The following is a 24,688-nucleotide window of genomic DNA, read 5'->3' on the forward strand; positions in this document are numbered from 1 at the left end:
GTGACATGTTCACTGATTCGGTCTTTGAGCTTTCTCATGGTACATCCTATGTATTGTAGCGAACATCTGGAGCACTGGATGAGATAGACTAGATGTGTGGATTCACAATTCATATAAGTTCTTATGTTGTAAATGATATTGTTATGAATAGAGGAGAATTGTGAGGTTTTGTTAATGTACTTGCATACGTTGCAGCGCAAACCTCCACAACAATAGCTACCTGTAGTTTGCAACCATGTTTTATTATGTAAAGCGCTATGGTTTGCTCCCCTATGATTTGTAAAGCGCTACGGAATTTGATGGCGCTATATAAATAAAGATTATTATTATTATTATTATTATTATGTACAGTATTAGTGAAAGTATTGGGAGATAGGATGTCACCTAGAGTTTTAGCTCGTTTGAGGAAAATGTCACACTATTAAACCTACTTGAACTGGACACAGTGGAGACACAGTCAATTCCAATGCTCAACACGTCTCATTTAGTTAGCACAAAAAATGCTTCCTTTTATCCAGTATCAAGCAGAACAATGGAAATGGATCTCTTCCAGGAGATCATCGAAGAAGAACTTAAGGAACTGTCCGTCAACTCCATGACCATACAGCCAAGATCCAACCTTACACAACAAGAATACAGAGCCATAAACCAACTTAAAAGTAATCCATACATTTACATACGTCCCTCCGATAAAGGGGGCTCTGTAGTAGTTCTTGACAAATCTCTGTATCTCCAGGAAGTCGAAAAAATGTTAAATGATACCAACACTTACCAGAAATTGTCATCAGACCCCACAACTACTATCATGAAGAACCTTCAATCCTTGCTAGATGAAGGACGACTTCTGGGCATTCTGGACGATAAAATTGTTCAATTCTTGCTACCTAAAGATCCAGTTACCCCCTCACTCTACGCCTTACCTAAGACACATAAGTCTAATTTTCCACCTCCGTTTAGACCCATTGTCTCAAGTGTAGGCTCACTAAACGAAAGGCTGGGCATCTGGCTCGACAAACTCCTACAGCCTCTAGTCTTGCGTCTCCCTGGTTTTTTACAAGACTCAAAAGCGGTACTTTCAGTCATGGACAATTTCACCTGGTCTTCTTCTTCCAATTGGCTTACATGTGATGTAGTCGCATTGTACACGTCTATCCCGCATTACCTGGCTAACCAAGCTCTGGAATACCATCTCAGAAAGTTCAGCAATTATGATCTTGTGTTACAGGACTATATGATTTCTGTCTTGACTTTTTTGTTATCCAACAATTTTTTCATTTTCAACACCAAGTATTACATCCAAAAACTGGGTTGTCCTATGGGGGCTAGTTTCTCGCCCTCGTTAGCGAATCTTTATATGGCTCTATGGGAAGAACATTACTTATTTTCACCTCTTAACCCCTTCTCTTGCCACATAACATGGTACGGTAGATACATTGATGACTGTCTCCTGGTCTGGAATTCCGACCAGGAGACAGTCATCCCTTTTATGGAGTACATCAACAAGAATCCCTATAATCTAAAATTCACTTGTGCATTTGAGAAACATACTATTCCATTCCTTGACATTACTTTAGTCGGAGACAATATAACAGGCCAGGTTCAAACATCATTGTTTCGCAAAAAAACATCTGGTAATACCCTGCTACACTTCACTAGCTGCCATGCCCCTCATACTGTTAAGAATCTCCCCATTGGGGAATTTGTCAGGGCCAGGAGAGCATGTACCACAGAGTCAAAATATAAGGAAGAATGTTACACTATCACCCAGCGCCTCAAAGCCAGGGGCTACTCCAAAAATTCCTGTAAAAGGGCCATGCACATTGTCAACAAAAAAACTCGATCTGAATATCTACAAACTCTACCTAAAAACAAACAAGATAGTCCCAAACTTACATTCAGCTCAGAATTCAGTTCACAATTTTATGACATCACTAACATCATTAAAAGACATTTACCTCTCCTTAATCGTGACCCTACACTCAGAAAGATCTTAGACAATGGAGTTTCATTTGTGTCCACAAGAGCTAAAACTCTAGGTGACATCCTATCTCCCAATACTTTCACTAATACTGTACATAATAAAACATGGTTGCAAACTACAGGTAGCTATTGTTGTGGAGGTTTGCGCTGCAACGTATGCAAGTACATTAACAAAACCACACAATTCTCCTCTATTCATAACAATATCATTTACAACATAAGAACTTACATGAATTGTGAATCCACACATCTAGTCTATCTCATCCAGTGCTCCAGATGTTCGCTACAATACATAGGATGTACCATGAGAAAGCTCAAAGACCGAATCAGTGAACATGTCACAGGGGCTAACCCCAAAACTATTTCCAGCACCCGCAACCTGTCGGGTATTTCAAAACACTTCAAAGAAGTGCATTCAGGCAACATGAGGGGCATGCTAGTGACTGCTATTGAGCAAGTATCTCGCCCCATGAGAGGAGGGGATTGGAAGAAAAAGCTTCTATCTAAAGAAGCTTATTGGATTTTGAATTTAGACACTCGTTACCCCAAAGGGTTAAACCACAGACAGGATCTTTTGTATTTCTACTAAAACTCACATCGTGACAGTCAGTTCGCTACACTTCACTCCCCCCCACCTTTGTGGGGGTGTGGTTCTATCCCCACACCGGAACAGACGTACACACACCCATTAGCTATTCTACTTAACTCCAGCAGGGATTAGAAGTTTGACAGGTATGATTAAGGACTAAGACGCTTACAAAGTCCGAAACGCGTTACCTCCACCACACTGTGCAGTGTTTCTTTTGTCTGCCTGCCTCTGTGTCCATATCCTAGCATGTGGGCTAGTGATGTTTTTAACTTTGTTGAAATAAACCTTTTTGGAATACTTTTTTAAGAAGTCGTTTTACCCTTGGACATTCTTGTATGGCTGCCGGATCCCCAACCTTTTTTTCCTTCGTTTTCCTTTCAATAACTACTATAATACTGCCCCCTATGTACAGGAATATAACTACTATAATACTGCCCCCTATGTACAGGAATATAACTACTATAATACTGCCCCTATGTACAGGAATATAACTACTATAATACTGCTCCCTATGTACAAGAATATAACTACTATTACTACTTCTACTATGCCATATAACACGCCATCCAGCCCCCCCCCCCCCCCCGAGTATATAGCCATCCGGCGGTGACAGCTCCGTGAGCGCTGGCGTCGCACAGATTGTGACATCAGCAGCTTGCCAACGTCATATTCTGTTCGCGGCCGGCGCACACGGAGCTGTCACCGCCGGCCGGACTGGATCAGCGGAGCTTTGTTGGAGCGTCGGAAAGGTGAGTTCATTGTTTATTTTTTTTAGACCGGCCCCACGAGAACCAAACCGGCCCCACAGCAGCCCCAAGCCAGTCGGCCCACCGGGACTTCCCCCGGTGGGTTCAATGACCAGTCCGCCCCTGCTCTCCAGTGTAACTTTGATGTCAGCCACTGGCAGCTCATGCGTGACACCTGCCGTTTGCTCAGACCCTTTGAAGACGCCACGTTATTTGTCAGGCGCCAGGACTGCGGGATGAATAACGTCATTCCACTGCTTCATGTCCTGGAACTCATGCTGCAAAATCTGTCTGGTCAGGGCACTGGAGAAGTGGAGACTACATCTCATGGCCACATGAGTCCGGTGGGGGCTGAACTGGGGGAGGAGGAGGACGACATTGGAGCACAAGCAGAGTCTGGTGCAATTTGTGGTTTTTCTACTCAGGTGACAGGAGAGGAGGAGCAGGAGCATCAGGAGGAGGTAGAAGACAAGGCAGATGACTCAGAAGCACCGTGGCAGTATACAGTGGAGATCGAGGCCGGGAGTCCCTCAGAGTCACTTGCGCAGATGGCCCGCAGCATGCTGCTTTGCCTAACTAGTGCCAGCCGAATAGTCAACATCCGGCATAGGGATGACTTTTGGCTCTCCACCCTCTTGGACCTTCGCTACCGGTTAAAAATGGGTGACTTTTTTCCAGGTGCTGAGAGGGAGGAACAACTGGCATACTATAGAGAAATACTGAGCACACAGTTGGCCGCTGCCTATGTGCACCATTGTCCATCCTCTGCCAGGTCTGACCGGAGGCTTCCTGGCAGTCATTGCTAACGCACTACTACCACGGCTGCTGTGGGGAGCTGGGGGGGGGGGGGAGCAGTAGCCGTTCCATCAGCAGTCGCTTACGTCTGGATTCCTTAATGAGCAGCTTCCTTCACCCGCCTAGTGAGGAGGGTAGCCGCCACAAGCAGCAGCAGTAGGACGTGGAGCAGACCCTGCACTAGCAGGTGGTGGCCTACTTGGACAGCACTTTACCACCTCGGGTAGAGCATCCCATGTACTACTGTGCAGTCAAACTTGATGTGTGGCCGCAACTTGCGGAGTTTGCAGTAGAGAAGCTGTCCTGCCCGGCCAGTAGTTTGGCATCAGAGCAGGTGTTCAGTGCTGCGGGGGTCATCGTTACCCCAAGGAGAACCCGCTTGTCCACCAGTAAGGTGGAGAGACTGACCTTTGTCAAGATGAATCAGGCTTGGATCTGCCAGGATTTCAACACACCAATGCCTAATGCAACAGATTAGATCAGTCATTAAGCCTCCTCCAAACATTGAGAAATGAGTCTGGGTTTTAACTACCTGCCTCAGCCACTATTCTGATGCTGCCACCCGCCTGATGCCACACATCTGCCTCCTACCATCTTTACCAGGGACTGGAATTGTCCGCCACCTCCACACTATATCATTGTGCCACTCTGTGGGCTCCTGCTGCTGCCGCCACCTCCACACTATATCATTGTGCCACTCTGTGGGTTCCTGTTGCTGCCACTGCCTCCACAATATATCATTGTGCCACTCTGTGGGCTCCTGCTGCTGCTGATGTCACCTTCACACTATATCATTGTGCCACTCTGTGGGCTCCTGCTGCTGTTGATGCCACCTTCACACTATATCATTGTGCCACTCTGTGGGCTCCTGCTGCTGCTGCTGACGCCACCTCCACACTATATCATTGTGCCACTCTGTGGGCTCCTGCTGCTGCTGACGCCACCTCCACACTATATCATTGTGCCACTCTGTGGGCTGCTGCTGCTGCTGACGCCACCTCCACACTATATCATTGTGCCACTCTGTGGGCTGCTGCTGCTGCTGACGCCACCTCCACACTATATCATTGTGCCACTCTGTGGGCTCCTGCTGCTGTTGATGTCACCTTCACACTATATCATTGTGCCACTCTGTGGGCTCCTGCTGCTGTTGATGCCACCTTCACACTATATCATTGTGCCACTCTGTGGGCTCCTGCTGCTGCTGACGCCACCTCCACACTATATCATTGTGTCACTCTGTGGGCTGCTGCTGCTGCTGACGCCACCTCCACACTATATCATTGTGCCACTCTCTGGGCTCCTGCTGCTTCTGATGCCACCTCCACACTATATCATTTTGCCACTCTGTGGGCTCCTGCTGCTGACGCCACCTCCACACTATATCATTGTGCCACTCTGTGGACTCCTGCTGCTGCTGATGCCACCTCCACACTATATCATTGTGCCACTCTGTGGGCTCCTGCTGCTGACGCCACCTCCACACTATATCATTGTGCCACTCTACGGGCTCCTGCTGCTGACGCCACCTCCACACTATATCATTGTGCCACTCTGAGGGCTCCTGCTGCTGCTGACGCCACCTCCACATTATATCATTGTGCCACTCTACGGGCTCCTGCTGCTGACGCCACCTCCACACTATATCATTGTGCCACTCTATGGGCTCCTGCTTATGACGCCACCTCCACACTATATCATTGTGCCACTCTGTGGGCTCCTGCTGCTGATGCCACCTCCACACTATATCATTGTGCCACTCTGTGGGCTCCTGCTGCTGCTTCTCATGCCACCTCCACACTATATCATTGTGCCACTCTGCGGGCTCCTGCTGCTGACGCAACCTCCTCTCTATATCATTGTGCCACTCTGTGGGTTCCTGCTGCTGCTGCTGACACCACCTCCACACTATATCATTGTGCCACTCTGTGGGCTCCTGCTGCTGCTGCTGACGCCACCTTCACACTATATCATTGTGCCACTCTATGGGCTCCTGCTTATGACGCCACCTCCACACTATATAATTGTGCCACTCTGTGGGCTCCTGCTGCTGATGCCACCTCCACACTATATCATTGTGCCACTCTGCGGGCTCCTGCTGCTGCTTCTGCTGCTGCCGTCTCCACACTTTATCATTGTGCCACTCTGTGGCCTACCATGTTGCCGCCACCTCCACACCTCTGACCTCATGCTGCTGCCGCCTTTGCGGTTCTTTTTTGGCAAAGCCCTGATATTTTCAGGAAAATTGTAATGCAATGCTACCCAAGAGTCGCTCTGGCCCCTGAAGCTTCCCAGCACTGCTCCGGCCTCCCAAGGGCCACACCAGCTTCTGGCTTCCCAAGGCCCCCTCCAGACTCCGGCCAAAAGACGTTCCAGATGCCCTCAAGATGTCCTCAGCTTGTTTCATGCCAGGTCCAAGCATCTTGTCAGGGTTCGTCCTATTTGTGCTTTCCTCCTGAGGTGTCCCGCCACTGATAAGAATTGGAAGAGGCGAAAGAAGTGGGGGCTGAAGAAGAAGAGAAGAGGGGCCCTAAAGGGATGGGGGGGGGGGTACTGTCACGGGTGAGCCCGCGATCCATGTCTCGGATCGTGGGGGCACCCGTGTTCCGCTGTGCGACGCGATGCCCCTGCTCCCCCCACCTGTACTCACCTCTCCGGGCTCCTGGCTCTGCGTCGGTCCCGAGTAGGCCGTGATCCTCCCGTCAGACTGGGCCGCGCGTGTCCCTGCCCGCTCCGGCTCTTTAGGATTTAAAGGGCCAGCGTCCTCCTAATTGGCGCTGACTAATCCGGCGTGCCCTTATAATCCGGCACCTCCCTCCACTCTCTGCTGGATCTTCAAGTCATTCTACTGAAGAGAAAGTTCCTGTGGCGGTCCTGTGTTCCTGTGGCGGTTCTGTACTCCTGTGGTGGTCCTGTATCCCAGTGGCCATCCCGAGGTCCTGCCTTCCCGAGGTCCTGCCTTCCCTGTGTCCGGTTTCCTGCTTCTCTACCTTGGATGCCACCGCGGGCCTAGTCGCACCCGTGGGCCTGTCACGCTCTTTGTCTGTATCTTCTGTGATACCACAATCATCTGCTTTCATTTCTAAATATATCAGAGTCTGAGTCACAGGTTATGTCATCTGCTGAGAGCAAAAGGGTCAGGGGTAACTGAATTTTTAAACTGACAAAAGCAAAGACTTGTCAATAATTAGCCCATGCAGCAGAAATGCACCTCTGTACCCCCTGCACCCCATACGCACCCCTGTACCCCCTGCACCCCATACGCACCCCTGTACCCCTGCACCCTACGCACCCCTGTACCCTGTGCACCCAGGCACATCTAAACCCTTGTACTCCTGTCCTCATTCATTCCTGCGCCCTAGCACCTTACACCCCTTCATCTCTGCTCCCTTCGTCCACGCGCTGTTTTCCATAGTCGTTACACAGGATAGTATCAGGCTCATCAAGACACAACACTGACACTGATCAGGTTCTTGGACACATTTTGAGGAAGAGGATAAAGACAGAAATAAGGGGAACAGAGGAGGAATCAGTTCTAGAAAGTAATGACTGATAAGTCCATCAGTTCTCACCATCCTGGGGGTCCCTGGCCCCAGCGTCATGTCCTCCTTCCCAGGCTCCCTCCTCCTCCTCCTCCTCCTCCTCCTCCTCCTCTTCTTCCTCCACCTTGGGGATCACCTTCTCCTCAGTGTCACTTCCATCCATGTTAGAAGATTCTGCTCCTGGGAAGTGAATATGGAGATCGTCATCATCCCATGTAATAACTTATCTCTACCATCTTATCCATCTGGTCAGAAGATTTCATGTAATTAATAAGGTACGAGAGTGAGAGGAGATGGGACAAGGGGAAACACTGCGGTGAGAGTCGTTATTCCATCAGATTTCTACAAACTTGAAATATTTCTATTTATTTTCTATTCCTTGTAAAGAATAAGAATTACAATAACCAAAGTCCTGGATAACAAAATATTGATGTCCTCTGTTCTCTCTCCATTCTCAGCCTAAGAGCCTCCAGGAAGATCGTGCAAGTCCAAAGAGAGGGATAGAGTCTCCGCACTGCTCAAACTCGGTGCCAGCCCACACAGGTGTTTAGTATTGGTGAGACGGTGGCTAGGAGCAGATAGGTGCTGCACCGATGCTGGGAGGTTCTGTAGCGGTGTTGCTCAGCCTGAGCTCAACAAGTCCACAGTATATGTATAGAAAGAAGAAGGCGGCACTCACCGAACCTCGCAAAAAATATAAAACATGTAAAAAAATAGTTTAAAAGGCCGTACTGTCCTAAAAATGGTAGGAGGAGGCTACAGGAGGAGGCTGGAGGACAGGAGGCTACAGGAGGAGGCTGGAGGACAGGAGGCTACAGGAGGAGGATGGAGGACAGGAGGTTACAATAGGAGGCTGGAGGACAGGAGGCTACAGGAGGAGGCTGGAGGACAGGAGGCTACAGGAGGAGGCTGGAGGACAGGAGGCTACAGGAGGAGGCTGGAGGACAGGAGGCTACAGGAGGAGGCTGGAGGACAGGGGGCTACAGGAGGAGGCTGGAGGACAGGAGACTACAGGAGGAGGCTGGAGGACAGGAGACTACAGGAGGAGGCTGGAGGACAGGAGGAGGCTGGAGGACAGGAGGTTACAATAGGAGGCTGGAGGACAGGAGGCTACAGGAGGAGGCTGGAGGACAGGAGGCTACAGGAGGAGGCTGGAGGACAGGAGGCTACAGGAGGAGGATGGAGGACAGGAGGTTACAATAGGAGGCTGGAGGACAGGAGGCTACAGGAGGAGGCTGGAGGACAGGAGGCTACAGGAGGAGGCTGGAGGACAGGAGGCTACAGGAGGAGGCTGGAGGACAGGAGGCTACAGGAGGAGGCTGGAGGACAGGAGGCTACAGGAGGAGGCTGGAGGACAGGAGGCTACAGGAGGAGGATGGAGGACAGGAGGTTACAATAGGAGGCTGGAGGACAGGAGGCTACAGGAGGAGGATGGAGGACAGGAGGCTACAGGAGGAGGCTGGAGGACAGGAGGCTACAGGAGGAGGCTGGAGGACAGGAGGCTACAGGAGGAGGCTGGAGGACAGGAGGCTACAGGAGGAGGATGGAGGACAGGAGGTTACAATAGGAGGCTGGAGGACAGGAGGCTACAGGAGGAGGCTGGAGGACAGGAGGCTACAGGAGGAGGCTGGAGGACAGGAGGCTACTGGAGGAGGCTGGAGGACAGGAGGCTACAGGAGGAGGCTGGAGGACAGGGGGCTACAGGAGGAGGCTGGAGGACAGGAGACTACAGGAGGAGGCTGGAGGACAGGAGACTACAGGAGGAGGCTGGAGGACAGGAGGAGGCTGGAGGACAGGAGGTTACAATAGGAGGCTGGAGGACAGGAGGCTACAGGAGGAGGCTGGAGGACAGGAGGCTACAGGAGGAGGCTGGAGGACAGGAGGCTACAGGAGGAGGCTGGAGGACAGGAGGCTACAGGAGGAGGCTGGAGGACAGGGGGCTACAGGAGGAGGCTGGAGGACAGGAGACTACAGGAGGAGGCTGGAGGACAGGAGGCTACAGGAGGAGGCTGGAGGACAGGAGGTTACAATAGGAGGCTGGAGGACAGGAGGCTACAGGAGGAGGCTGGAGGACAGGAGGCTACAGGAGGAGGCTGGAGGACAGGAGGCTACAGGAGGAGGCTGGAGGACAGGAGGCTACAGGAGGAGGCTGGAGGACAGGAGGCTACAGGAGGAGGCTGGAGGACAGGAGGCTACAGGAGGAGGATGGAGGACAGGAGGTTACAATAGGAGGCTGGAGGACAGGAGGCTACAGGAGGAGGATGGAGGACAGGAGGCTACAGGAGGAGGCTGGAGGACAGGAGGCTACAGGAGGAGGCTGGAGGACAGGAGGCTACAGGAGGAGGCTGGAGGACAGGAGGCTACAGGAGGAGGATGGAGGACAGGAGGTTACAATAGGAGGCTGGAGGACAGGAGGCTACAGGAGGAGGCTGGAGGACAGGAGGCTACAGGAGGAGGCTGGAGGACAGGAGGCTACTGGAGGAGGCTGGAGGACAGGAGGCTACAGGAGGAGGCTGGAGGACAGGGGGCTACAGGAGGAGGCTGGAGGACAGGAGACTACAGGAGGAGGCTGGAGGACAGGAGGAGGCTGGAGGACAGGAGGAGGCTGGAGGACAGGAGGTTACAATAGGAGGCTGGAGGACAGGAGGCTACAGGAGGAGGCTGGAGGACAGGAGGCTACAGGAGGAGGCTGGAGGACAGGAGGCTACAGGAGGAGGCTGGAGGACAGGAGGCTACAGGAGGAGGCTGGAGGACAGGGGGCTACAGGAGGAGGCTGGAGGACAGGAGACTACAGGAGGAGGCTGGAGGACAGGAGGCTACAGGAGGAGGCTGGAGGACAGGAGGCTACAGGAGGAGGCTGGAGGCCAGGAGACTACAGGAGGAGGCTGGAGGCCAGTAGACTACAGGAGGAGGATAGGAGGCTACAGGAGGAGGCTGGAGGACAGGAGGCTACAGGAGGAGGCTGGAGGACAGGAGGCTACAGGAGGAGGCTGGAGGCCAGGAGACTACAGGAGGAGGATAGGAGGCTACAGGAGGAGGCTGGAGGACAGGAGCTACAGGAGGAGGCTGGAGGACAGGAGGCTACAGGAGGAGCCTGGAGGACAGGGGGCTAAAGGAGGAGGCTGGAGGCTACAGGAGGAGGCTGGAGGCCAGGAGACTACAGGAGGAGGCTGGAGGACAGGAGGCTACAGGAGGAGGATAGGAGGCTACAGGAGGAGGTTGGAGGACAGGAGGCTACAGGAGGAGGCTGGAGGACAGGAGGATACAGGAGGAGGCTGGAGGACAGGAGACTACAGGAGGAGGCTGGAGGACAGGAGGCTACAGGAGGAGGCTGGAGGACAGGAGGCTACAGGAGGAGGCTGGAGGCCAGGAGACTACAGGAGGAGGATAGGAGGCTACAGGAGGAGGCTGGAGGACAGGAGGCTACAGGAGGAGGCTGGAGGACAGGAGGCTACAGGAGGAGGCTGGAGGCCAGGAGACTACAGGAGGAGGATAGGAGGCTACAGGAGGAGGCTGGAGGACAGGAGGATACAGGAGGAGGCTGGAGGACAGGAGGCTACAGGAGGAGGCTGGAGGACAGGGGGCTACGTGGGGAAAAGACCCTTCAAAGGCTCTAGTATGGCACAGAACGCTAATAGCGGGAGCCTGTGCAGTACTAGTACGGAGCGGAGCGCAAAGGGGTCGACTGAGCATGGAGGAATGAACATACATGGAGACATTTCCCTTTAACTGGGCATGGAGAAGTGTACATACATGGAGCCATATCCCTTTAACTGGGCATGGAGGAGTGAACATACATGGAGACATATCCCTTAACCCGGGCATAGGGGGAGTGTACATACATGGAGACATATCCCTTTAACTGGGCATGGGGGAGGGAACATAAATGGAGACATATCCCTTTAACTGGGCATGGAGGAGTGAACATACATGGAGACATATCCCTTTAACTGGGCCTGGAGGAGGGAACATACATGGAGACATATCCCTTTACCCGGGCATAGGGGGAGTGTACATACATGGAGACATATCCCTTTAACTGGGCATGGGGGAGGAAACATACATGGAGACATATCCCTTTAACTTGGCATGGATGAATGAACATACATGGAGACATATCCCTTTAACTGGGCATGGTGGAGTGAACATACATGGAGACATATCCCTTTAACTGGGCCTGGAGGAGTGAACATACATGCAGACATAGCCCTTTAACTGGGCCTGGAGGAGGGAACATAAATGCAGACATATCCCTTTAACTGGGCCTGGAGGAGGGAACATACATGGAGACATATCCCTTTAACTGGGCATGGAGAATGGAACATACATGGAGACATATCCCTTTAACTGGGCCTGGAGGAGGGAACATACATGGAGACATATCCCTTTAACTGGGCCTGGAGGAGGGAACATACATGAAGACATATACCTTTAACTGGGCCTGGAGAAGGGAACATACATGGAGACATATCCCTTTAACTGGGCCTGGAGGAAGGAACATACATGGAGACATATCCCTTTAACTGGGCATGGAGAAGGGAAGATACATGGAGACATATCCCTTTAACTGGGCCTGGAGGAGGGAACATATATGGAGACATATCCCTTTAACTGGGCCTGGAGGAAGGAACATACATGGAGACATATCCCTTTAACTGGGCATGGAGAAGGGAAGATACATGGAGACATATCCCTTTAACTGGGCCTGGAGGAGGGAACATACATGGAGACATATCCCTTTAACTGGGCCTGGAGGAAGGAACATACATGCAGATATATCCCTTTAAATGGGCATGAAGGAGGGAACATACATGCAGATATATCCCTTTAACTGGGCCTGGAGGAGGGAACATACATGGAGACATATCCCTTTAATTGAGCATGGAGGAGGGAACATACATGGAGACATATCCCTTTAACTGGGCATGGAGGAGTGAACATACATGGAGACATATCCCTTTAACTGGGCCTGGAGGAGGGAACATACATGGAGACATATCCCTTTACCCGGGCATAGGGGGAGTGTACATACATGGAGACATATCCCTTTAACTGGGCATGGGGGAGGAAACATACATGGAGACATATCCCTTTAACTTGGCATGGATGAATGAACATACATGGAGACATATCCCTTTAACTGGGCATGGTGGAGTGAACATACATGGAGACATATCCCTTTAACTGGGCCTGGAGGAGTGAACATACATGCAGACATAGCCCTTTAACTGGGCCTGGAGGAGGGAACATAAATGCAGACATATCCCTTTAACTGGGCCTGGAGGAGGGAACATACATGGAGACATATCCCTTTAACTGGGCATGGAGAATGGAACATACATGGAGACATATCCCTTTAACTGGGCCTGGAGGAGGGAACATACATGGAGACATATCCCTTTAACTGGGCCTGGAGGAGGGAACATACATGAAGACATATACCTTTAACTGGGCCTGGAGAAGGGAACATACATGGAGACATATCCCTTTAACTGGGCCTGGAGGAAGGAACATACATGGAGACATATCCCTTTAACTGGGCATGGAGAAGGGAAGATACATGGAGACATATCCCTTTAACTGGGCCTGGAGGAGGGAACATATATGGAGACATATCCCTTTAACTGGGCCTGGAGGAAGGAACATACATGGAGACATATCCCTTTAACTGGGCATGGAGAAGGGAAGATACATGGAGACATATCCCTTTAACTGGGCCTGGAGGAGGGAACATACATGGAGACATATCCCTTTAACTGGGCCTGGAGGAAGGAACATACATGCAGATATATCCCTTTAAATGGGCATGAAGGAGGGAACATACATGCAGATATATCCCTTTAACTGGGCCTGGAGGAGGGAACATACATGGAGACATATCCCTTTAATTGAGCATGGAGGAGGGAACATACATGGAGACATATCCCTTTAACTGGGCAAGGAGGAGGGAACATACATGAACATCCTCCTCCTTCCTCTCAATCTCCTGCCCCTGTGCTGCCTCCTCTCCTCCCCTGCCCCGCCTCCTTCCCTTTCCTCCTCCCCTTCCCCGCCTCCTCTTTCCCCCAACCCCGCCTCCTCCCCTCCCCTGCCCCGCCTCCCCTCCTCCCCTGTCCCGCCTCCTCCCTCCCCACTGCCCCGCCTCCCCCCCTCCCCCCTCCCCCTGCCCCGCCTCCTCTCCTCCCCCTGTAGATCACTTCCGCCTCTCCCTGTAGTGTGATGAGTCTGTAGGAGAAGTGCAGGGGAAGCTGCGGCACTGCAGGGGTTACTGATCCCGGTGATTCCTCTGGAGCCTCCGTGCACTGGGAACATCCGGGACACATGGAAGGTAATTGTGTAGGGGGAGGGGCGGGGTGTGATCAGCGCATGTGCAGTGTTATATGTGTGATCACTGCCTGTAATGTACATGTGTTACATTGTATCTGTGAATGTGTGTGCGGTGGGGGGAGGCAGTGTGTACTGTAGTCTCGTGTACATTGCGTTGGCTCTCACTTCCTATTGGCTGCAGTGTGTCAGCTGATCAGTGTAGAGGAGCCGCAGGGCAGCCTGGGCCAGAGCAGCAGTTACACAGGAGACCGCCAGCAGCAGGGGGCACCAGCGAGCATCACACAGGACGCCGCTATCAGCAGGGGGAGCCAGCGAGCATCACACAGGACACCGCTAGCAGCAGGGGGCGCCAGCGAGCATCACACAGGACACCGCTAGCAGCAGGGGGCGCCAGCGAGCATCACACAGGACACCGCTAGCAGCAGGGGGCGCCAGCGAGCATCACACAGGACGCCGCTAGCAGCAGGGGGCGCCAGCGAGCATCACACAGGACACCGCTAGCAGCAGGGGGCGCCAGCGAGCATCACACAGGACACCGCTAGCAGCAGGGGGCGCCAGCGAGCATCACACAGGACGCCGCTAGCGGCAGGGGGCGCCAGCGAGCATCACACAGGATGCCGCTAGCAGCAGGGGGCGCCAGCAAGCATCACACAGGACGCCGCTAGCAGCAGGGGGCGCCAGCGAGCATCACACAGGACACCGCTATCAGCAGGGGGCGCCAGCGAGCATCACACAGGACAACGCTAGCAGCAGGTGGTGCCAGCGAGCATCACACAGGACAACGCTAGCAGCAGGTGGTGCCAGCGAGCATCACACAGGACACCACTAGCAGCAGGGGGCGCCAGCGAGCATCACACAGGACGCCACTAGCAGCAGGGGGCACCAGCGAGCATCACACAGGACGCCGCTAGCAGCAGGGGGCGCCAGCGAGCATCACACAGGACGCCGCTAGCAGCAGGGGGCGCCAGCGAGCATCACACAGGACGGCGCTAGCAGCAGGGGGCGCCAGCGAGCATCACACAGGACACCGCTAGCAGCAGGGGGCGCCAGCGAGCATCACACAGGGCACCGCTAGAAGCAGGGGGCGACAGCGAGCATCACACAGGACACCGCTAGCAGCAGGGGGCGCCAGCGAGCATCACACAGGGCACCGCTAGAAGCAGGGGGCGCCAGCGAGCATCACACAGGACACCGCTAGCAGCAGGGGGCGCCAGCGAGCATCACACAGGACGCCGCTAGCAGCAGGGGGCGCCAGCGAGCATCACACAGGACACCGCTAGAAGCAGGGGGCGCCAGCGAGTTTTAGGGGAGGATTTATGATATCCTCTTTTAGTGTGCGTTGGTTGTGCGCATGTGTGTAAGGAATGACCCAGACAACTGCTGATTCCAGTGTCATTCGTGCTACTGCTCTGCGCAAGTTTTATTTGTTCTATCAGTCTATATAGAAAAGCAGGAGAAAGGGAGGAGCATACAAAGCAGAACACGTCTTCTTGATTGGAGAGTTTTCTGCTATCTCATCCTTACATCACAGGGAATTCCTGAAATTCCTCAGCCTCAAAGTTTTAGGTGCGGTCCACAATGCCGGCGCCATCTTAAAATGTATTCTCTGTACTTTTAGGAAAATAAGACAAGTAGAAATGACAGGAATTGATCTATCAGCAGGTTTACCTTAACAGTCCCCCCTAAGTCCTGGAATTTCTCTCGGCTACTCTTAGTCTAGAAGGATCTACAGATCTGCCCATACGTGCATCGCTCTCCTCTTCACCAGTTGGATGACAGGAGACCCCTGTTGGGTGCGCCCCTATTTAGTGGACTTTTACATATAGGAATCAAATCTCTACTCTACCTTTCCCTATACTAGGGGGGGCTGCTTGATATGTTTTAGGGGTGGTTGATCTCAAAGGAATATCTTCATTATGCAAATGTAAGTAACTTGAGTTAGGGGTCTTTGGCTTGTCTAACTCCTGATACAAGGGTGACTGCAGGATACAACCTCTATAGTTTATGGGTTTATTAACAAGCTGGTTCTTCAACAAGGTGGTATCCTCCTCTTCAGGCTCTTCTCCTGTCGTTCTTACCGCCTGGATGGCCATCTGGGACATGGTGGTCTTGATGAGGGGGACCACACAACACGCAATAAGTGACAATCCCCAATATCACCCCCACTTAAAGGAAACCCTTCCAATCCCCCAACCACAAAGTGAAGGACAAAGTGTCCACTTCTGAGTTTCTCTTGAGTTCCCTGGACAGTCCTTCAATCTTTTCAAGTGCATGGGTAATGGATCCATAGGGGGCGATGTCATCCGGGATGTAACAAGCCACTCCCACCATCTTACAGACTCCTCCCTTCTCAGCAAGGGTCATGTCCAAAGCCATGCGGGTCTGGAATCTTCTCTGATATAATTCTCTGTTGATTACAATAAAAACAGTTAACAACCAACATCTTTGCTCATAGCTCTCTGGGGAATAATGGACTCTAGTCCTGCCCATATCTGATTGTGGGCCTTGTACTCATCTGGGACCCCCCCCCCCCCCTTGGTGCTCCCACTGTATCTATATAAACGTTGTCATCTAGGCGCTTCTCTCTTTGACCTCCAGATTCTCTACCTTTTCTTGTGTCTGATCAATCTTATCCCTGGGGATCACGAGGAAGGAATACACAAGTGTTATCACCGTGCACTCACCTTCCCAGCCTCTAGGCCTGACCTGACTCTTCAATCCCCACAAATCCTGTACACATCAGACACTGCTAATACAGGGTTACCTGTGCTGTCAATGTTATAGAAGGTCATTGTCTGCACCAACCGTAGGTAAAGTCTCCTACCTGGGGGCATCCTGGTCAGCCCTATAGATGCAGTGATAGTCATGGTTGGGGTGTCCCTGAGCAGCGATAGTCTTGGTTGGGGTGTCCCTGAGCAGTGATAGTCATGGTTGGGGTGTCCCTGAGCAGTGATAGTCATGGTTGGGGTGTCCCTGAGCAGTGATAGTCATGGTTGGGGTGTCCCTGAGCAGCGATAGTCATGGTTGGGGTGTCCCTGAGCAGCGATAGTCATGGTTGGGGTGTCCCTGAGCAGTGATAGTCATGGTTGGGGTGTCCCTGAGCAGCAATAGTCATGGTTTGGGTGTCCCTGAGCAGCGATAGTCATGGTTTGGGTGTCCCTGAGCAGCGATAGTCATGGTTGGGGTGTCCCTGAGCAGCAATAGTCATGGTTGGGGTGTCCCTGAGCAGCAATAGTCATGGTTGGGGTGTCCCTGAGCAGCGATAGTCATGGTTGGGGTGTCCCTGAGCAGCGATAGTCATGGTTGGGGTGTCCCTGAGCAGCGATAGTCTTGTTTGGGGTGTCCCTGAGCAGCAATAGTCTTGTTTGGGGTGTCCCTGAGCAGCGATAGTCATGGTTGGGGTGTCCCTGAGAATACATTCAGTCAGTAGAGGCCAGCTAGCAAGAAGAATAAGTAAGTTTGTAATAGAAAGCGTGGCAGCGTGCTGGCTTCCCCTCAGCTTCACAGACGTGGCACTGGTCAGCAGGACTTGGAAAGGACCGTCATAGAAAGGCTCCAAACTCTCTCTGGTGTCTCTTTACCACCACGTAGTCTCCAGGCTTCAGGTTATACGTCCTGAGGTCTCTGTCTGAATCTGAAAAAGGAATCAAACGCTTTTGTGGACCTTTTCCAAGGCCTGGCTCAACTGTATGGTATGTTCGACCTGGTTTCCTGCCATCCGCTATAGGGTCTATAGAAAGTAGGGGCCTAGTCTGGGTGCACAGCCAAAAAGTATCTCAAAAGGGGACAATCCCATCTTTCTGTTGGGGGTGGTCCTAACTGAATAGTGGGCAGCAGGGAGACACTCGCGCCATGGTTTCCCTGTTACTTCCATGGCCGGATCTCTAACTTAAGAGTGCCATCTTTTCTTTCAGCCCTAATATTAGCTTTGGAAAGGTAAGGGGTGTGCAGGGCCTGTTCTACACCCAGGAGAGACAAGGTTTCAGCCTTTACCTGTCCAGTGAAGTGGGTTCTTCGACCGAACTCTATGGTCTCTTACTCACCAACTTTTTGGCTGCAGCTCTGGCAGTAGCCTTGGTCGTGGGAAAAGCTTCTGGCCACCCTGGAAAGAGATCAATGCACACAAGCACGTATTCCTATCTACCACTTATTGGTAGCTGGATAAAACCACCACCTTACCCGGGTTGTGTCGGGTACAGACTATACAGGCTTTCACTACTCTAGTGACAGGGATAGTAATGCCCGGGGCAAACCACTAGTGGTTTATGAGCACTAGCATGGCCATTTTGGATGTGTGTGTGTCCATGGGCTACTTGACTTACTGTCGGGTGCAGGCTCTGGGCAGGCACACCCTCTCTCCCAGCATCCAGGTCCCTTCGGCATCTGGGCTCCAGCTTTCCTCCACACTTCCTTCTCTTCTGATGACACTCGGGCCACCAGGGACTGGAACACCTGTGGATCAAAATTTTTAGCTCAGAACTCACCACTGACACTTCAGGACAGTCTCTGGGCTCCATCTGTGCAGCTGCCTTTGCCACCCTATCAGCCACATCCTTGCCCTTGGCTTTTACTTTTACCATCCCCACCTCTTGTGGAAGTAAGAGAGCATCCATGAGCTCTATAACCAGCGTGCCATGCTTAAATGGGGTCCCTGCAGAGGTGAGGAAATATCTAGCCTTCCATATGGGTTCATAGTCGTGTTAAGACCCCAGACCTATACCTTGAGTATAGATGTTTGCCCTTTTACCTTCCACCAGCTGTAGCACTTCCCTGAGTGCCGTCACTCCACCTCCTGCACTGACCTGTGTGGAGGGAGTGGTTCTGCTTGTACTACCTCATGTGCGCCACTGACCCTGTCTCCTCCTGCAGACCTGGAGCCATCTATGATAAAAACTCAACATCTGGGTTAATCACCCTTCGCTCCCCCCTCTCTAAATCATGGAACACTGCTGACGGAACGGCAGAATTCTGGGCTGTGCACCTTGTCAGTGTGATGGGGCATCACTGGAGTCTGAGCTGTCTGGCCTTTGCTCAGATGCTTGGGCTGTACTTGGGTGAGGACACTGTGCAAGTCATGTGGGGTTTGCACAGTAACTGAGTGACCTAGGATCTGGGAGGGGAGGGTGTGCTTGCTGACGTCCTCGTCCGTTACCACCAGCCCCCCAGTCCCGCCCTGTTGGTGGTGTCTCCTTTTACTCTGAATGTGGCCACTCAGTTCAGTCACTTCAGTAATGTCTCCTCCCCGCAAGTTGAAGCACGCCCACTTGGGTCTGGTTTCTCACGGGACCGCAACCTCTCTAACCACCAGATACGGGGGTGGAGTCTCTGCATTCCAGACGCCATCTTTCCCTCTCGAGGAAAATTTTATAAAATCTCTTTTTCTCAAATTCTCTCCACATCAAAAACTCTGAAATGTCCCTTATCGTCTTTCTTCAATGGGCACTCTGAAGGATTCCTGTCACTCTGTCCAGGTCCGTCAGTCAAAGCCAGAGGCTTTAAATGTCTGTTTGCAAATCTGATCAAGTTTTCTCACTTGTACAATCCTCTGACACATCCCAAAACCTTCAAACCTTCACTACTACTTTTCTTTTCACCACAATGCTACCAGCCCTCATGTTCCATTATATCAACTTTGCACTTTTCCAACAGTCCTGCTTAACTCAACAACCAACTGTCCACTTACATGAAGCCAACCTTCTGTCTGTGCATCTTTCCCTTAATGTGAAAAACAATCTGAGTCTCTTGTCCGCAATGCACTTGGCTCAATTCCAATTCACTCTGTTCACTACCTGTGTCTACAACTACGATAACGTTACAGGGACACATCCCCAAAGATTCAGTGGATCACTATCTTCCAGACGTACTAAAACATGTTCCCTCCAGTTTATTAGTGCTCAGTTGCATATATCAAATACAGAGTCATCAGGAAAAAGGGGCGTGACAAGGAGATAGAATACTGCAATGCTATTGGCCATAATGAATTTTACCAGGACATTCTCTGAAGACATTCTATGAAAGGGTTAATGAAGTATAAACTATTCCCTGTTCTCAAAGACCTAGTTTCTCAGACTAATTGCCCTTGTGTTAGCTCTGTTAAGTCATAACAAGGTCTTCATGCAGAGAAACTTCAGACAGATAAGAACTGAAATGAAAACACAGTAATTTCTAAACATTTTCACACTGGATGAAGTTTGAATAGTGACATTCGCTGTACACAGGTCAAAAGCCCCCCCCCCCCCCCCCCCCCCGGCTAAAACTAAAATGTCTGCTTGTTCTCCAAAATGGCTTCTGTTTGGTTCTCTTGGTCCAAGATGGCTGCTCTAGAGGAATATATCATTAACATAAGTTTATAGAAATCTGATGGAATATTGACTCTCGCCACAATGTTTCCTCTTATACAATCTCCATTTTCTCCTCTGTCTCTTGTATCTTATTTATTACATTAAATCTTCTCATCAGTCGCAGTGAGATGGTAGAGATAAGTTATTACATGGGATGGTGACCTCCATATTCACTTCCCAGGAGCAGAACCTTCTAACATGGATGGAAGTGACACTGAGGAGAAGGTGATCCCCAAGGTGGAGGAAGAAGAGGCGATGGAGGAGGAGGAGGGAGCCTGGGAAGGAGGACATGACGCTGGGGCCAGGGACCCCCAGAATGGTGAGAACTGATGGACTTATCAGTCATTACTTTTTAGAACTGATTCCTCCTCTGTTCCCCTTTCTCCGGTCTCTGTCCTCTCAAAATGTGTCCAAGAACCTGATCAGTTATGTAGGAATATTTTAGTTGTAAATCATATTGGAGCTTATTTACTGAAGGTCCGCGGGCACATTTGCGTCGGGACCGTTTTCGGGGATCTCGTCGCTGGGACAGGTACTTAGAAGGGGTTTTTGGCGCCCGCGATCGGATTTTGGCGCATCGGCGCCGGTTTTCATGCAACAGAAATCGAGGGGTGGGCCGTCAGACGATCCAACTGATTCGGACTAAGCGCAGGATTTAACTTTGAAATTTTGTTGCAAGCCAAGCACTTGCATGCACCGGGAAGAAGATGGTGAACTCTAGGGACCTGATCGGGGGAAGCGACAAATGCAGGAAATTGGGCGCACGATCTACGTGAATTGCAGCAGAATTCATTCCGGTCGGACATTCCGGATCGGGGATCGTGACGGTTAAGTAAATGTGCCCCATTATGTGACATGGGAACAGTTGTATAGGGGAGTTGTATCTGCTCCTCTCCGGCCTCACTCTCTCTGCTCCTCTCCGGCCTCACTCTCTCTCTCTGCTCCTCTCTGGCCTCTCTCTCTCTGCTCCTCTACCGCCTCTCTCTCTCTCTCTGCTCCTCTACCGCCTCTCTCTCTCTCTCTGCTCCTCTACCGCCTCTCTCTCTCTCTGCTCCTCTACCGCCTCTCTCTCTCTGCTCCTCTACCGCCTCTCTCTCTCTCTGCTCCTCTACCGCCTCTCTCTCTCTCTGCTCCTCTACCGCCTCTCTCTCTCTCTCTGCTCCTCTACCGCCTCTCTCTCTCTCTCTCTGCTCCTCTACCGCCTCTCTCTCTCTCTGCTCCTCTACCGCCTCTCTCTCTCTCTGCTCCTCTACCGCCTCTCTCTCTCTCTGCTCCTCTACCGCCTCTCTCTCTCTCTCTCTCTCTGCTCCTCTACCGCCTCTCTCTCTCTGCTCCTCTACCGCCTCTCTCTCTCTCTGCTCCTCTACCGCCTCTCTCTCTCTCTCTCTGCTCCTCTACCGCCTCTCTCTCTCTGCTCCTCTACCGCCTCTCTCTCTCTGCTCCTCTACCGCCTCTCTCTCTCTCTCTGCTCCTCTACCGCCTCTCTCTCTCTCTCTGCTCCTCTACCGCCTCTCTCTCTCTCTCTGCTCCTCTACCGCCTCTCTCTCTCTCTCTGCTCCTCTACCGCCTCTCTCTCTCTCTCTGCTCCTCTACCGCCTCTCTCTCTCTCTCTGCTCCTCTACCGCCTCTCTCTCTCTGCTCCTCTACCGCCTCTCTCTCTCTGCTCCTCTACCGCCTCTCTCTCTCTGCTCCTCTACCGCCTCTCTCTCTGCTCCGCTACCGCTCTCTCTCTCTCTCTGCTCCTCTCTCTCTCTCTGCTCCTCTCTCTCTCTCTCTCTGCTCCTCTCTCTCTCTGCTCCTCTCTCTCTCTGCTCCTCTCTCTCTCTCTCTCTCTGCTCCTCTCTCTCTCTCTCTCTGCTCCTCTCTCTCTCTCTCTCTGCTCCTCTCTCTCTCTCTCTGCTCCTCTCTCTCTCTCTGCTCCTCTCTCTCTCTCTGCTCCTCTCTCTCTCTCTCTGCTCCTCTCTCTCTCTCTCTGCTCCTCTCTCTCTCTCTCTGCTCCTCTCTCTCTCTCTCTGCTCCTCTCTCTCTCTCTCTCTGCTCCTCTCTCTCTCTCTCTGCTCCTCTCTCTCTCTCTCTCTGCTCCTCTCTCTCTCTCTCTGCTCCTCTCTCTCTCTCTCTGCTCCTCTCTCTCTCTCTGCTCCTCTCTCTCTCTCTGCTCCTCTCTCTCTCTCTCTGCTCCTCTCTCTCTCTCTGCTCCTCCTCTCTCTCTCTCTGCTCCTCTCTCTCTCTCTCTCTCTGCTCCTCTCTCTCTCTCTCTCTGCTCCTCTCTCTCTCTCTCTGCTCCCTCTCTCTCTCTCTCTCTGCTCCTCTCTCTCTCTCTCTCTCTCTGCTCCTCTCTCCTCCTCTCTCTCTCTCTGCTCTCTCTCCGCTCCTCTCTCTCTCTCTGCTCCCTCTCTCTCTCTCTGCTCCCCCTCTCTCTCTCTCTGCTCCTCTCTCTCTGCTCCTCTCTCTGCTCCTCTCTCTCTCTGCTCCTCTCTCTCTCTCTCTCTCTCTCTCTCTCTGCTCCTCTCTCTCTCTCTCTGCTCCTCTCTCTCTCTGCTCCTCTCTCTCTCTCTGCTCCTCTCTCTCTCTCTCTGCTCCTCTCTCTCTCTCTGCTCCTCTCTCTCTCTCTCTCTGCTCCCTCTCTCTCTCTCTCTCTCTCTGCTCCCCTCTCTATCTCTCTCTCTCTGCTCCCCTCTCTCTCTCTCTCTCTCTGCTCCTCTCTCTCTGCTCTCTCTCTCTGCTCCTCTCTCTCTCTGCTCCTCTCTCTCTGCTCCTCTCTCTCTCTGCTCCTCTCTCTCTCTGCTCCTCTCTCTCTGCTCCTCTCTCTCTCTCTGCTCCTCTCTCTCTCTCTGCTCCTCTCTCTCTCTCTGCTCCTCTCTTCTCTGCTCCTCTCTCTCTGCTCCTCTCTCTCTGCTCCTCTCTCTCTCTCTCTCTCTCTCTGCTCCTCTCTCTCTGCTCCTCTCTCTCTGCTCTCTCTCTCTGCTCCTCTCCTCTCTCTCTCTCTGCTCCTCTCTCTCTCTCTGCTCCTCTCTCTCTCTCTGCTCCTCTCTCTCTCTCTGCTCCTCTCTCTCTCTCTTCTGCTCCTCTCTCTCTCTCTGCTCCTCTCTCTCTCTCTGCTCTCTCTCTCTCTCTCTGCTCTCTCTCTCTCTCTCTGCTCCTCTCTCTCTCTCTGCTCTCTCTCTCTCTCTGCTCCTCTCTCTCTCTCTCTGCTCCTCTCTCTCTCTCTCTCTGCTCCCCTCTCTCTCTCTCTCTCTGCTCCTCTCTCTCTCTCTCTCTGCTCCTCTCTCTCTCTCTCTCTGCTCCTCTCTCTCTCTCTCTCTGCTCTCTCTCTCTCTCTCTCTCTGCTCCTCTCTCTCTCTCTGCTCCTCTCTCTCTCTCTCTGCTCCTCTCTCTCTCTCTCTCTGCTCCTCTCTCTCTCTCTCTCTGCTCCTCTCTCTCTCTCTGCTCCTCTCTCTCTCTCTCTGCTCCTCTCTCTCTCTCTGCTCCTCTCTCTCTCTCTCTGCTCCTCTCTCTGCTCCTCTCTCTCTCTCTCTGCTCCTCTCTCTCTCTCTGCTCCTCTCTCTCTCTCTCTCCTCTCTCTGCTCCTCTCTCTCTGCTCCTCTCTCTCTCTCTGCTCCTCTCTCTCTCTCTGCTCCTCTCTCTCTCTCTGCTCCTCTCTCTCTGCTCCTCTCTCTCTGCTCCTCTCTCTCTGCTCCTCTCTCTCTGCTCCTCTCTCTCTGCTCCTCTCTCTCTCTCTCTCTCTCTCTGCTCCTCTCTCTCTGCTCCTCTCTCTCTCTCTCTGCTCCTCTCTCTCTCTCTCTGCTCCTCTCTCTCTCTCTCTGCTCCTCTCTCTCTCTCTCTGCTCCTCTCTCTCTCTCTCTCTGCTCCTCTCTCTCTCTCTCTCTGCTCCTCTCTCTCTCTCTCTCGCTCCTCTCTCTCTCTCTCTGCTCCTCTCTCTCTCTCTCTCTGCTCCTCTCTCTCTCTCTCTCTGCTCCTCTCTCTCTCTCTCTGCTCCTCTCTCTCTCTCTCTCTCTGCTCCTCTCTCTCTCTCTCTCTGCTCCTCTCTCTCTCTCTCTCTGCTCCTCTCTCTCTCTCTCTCTGCTCTCCTCTCTCTCTCTCTCTCTCTCTCTGCTCCTCTCTCTCTCTCTCTGCTCCTCTCTCTCTCTCTGCTCTCTCTCTCTCTGCTCCTCTCTCTCTCTCTCTGCTCCTCTCTCTCTCTCTCTCTGCTCCTCTCTCTCTCTCTGCTCTCTCTCTCTGCTCCTCTCTCTCTCTCTCTGCTCCTCTCTCTCTCTCTCTCTGCTCCTCTCTCTCTCTCTCTCTCTGCTCCTCTCTCTCTCTCTCTCTGCTCCTCTCTCTCTCTCTCTCTGCTCTCTCTCTCTCTCTCTCTCTGCTCCTCTCTCTCTCTCT

General features: G+C 52.3%; 1 protein-coding gene across 1 annotated transcript in view; it reads left to right on the forward strand.

The window, feature by feature from the left end:
* The first annotated feature begins 13,825 nt into the window (after positions 1 to 13,825).
* LOC140075967 (uncharacterized) overlaps positions 13,826 to 24,688 on the forward strand; it is a 183,254-nt gene continuing 172,391 nt past the window's right edge. The window contains exons 1-2 of the mRNA XM_072122437.1: positions 13,826 to 13,980; positions 20,502 to 20,639. Coding sequence (XP_071978538.1) covers positions 13,974 to 13,980; positions 20,502 to 20,639 — 145 coding nt within the window. The 5' untranslated portion in view covers positions 13,826 to 13,973. The remainder of the gene's footprint in view (positions 13,981 to 20,501; positions 20,640 to 24,688) is intronic.

Source organism: Engystomops pustulosus, chromosome 8 (assembly GCF_040894005.1).
Source record: "Engystomops pustulosus chromosome 8, aEngPut4.maternal, whole genome shotgun sequence".
NCBI classification, from domain to species: Eukaryota; Metazoa; Chordata; class Amphibia; order Anura; family Leptodactylidae; genus Engystomops; species Engystomops pustulosus.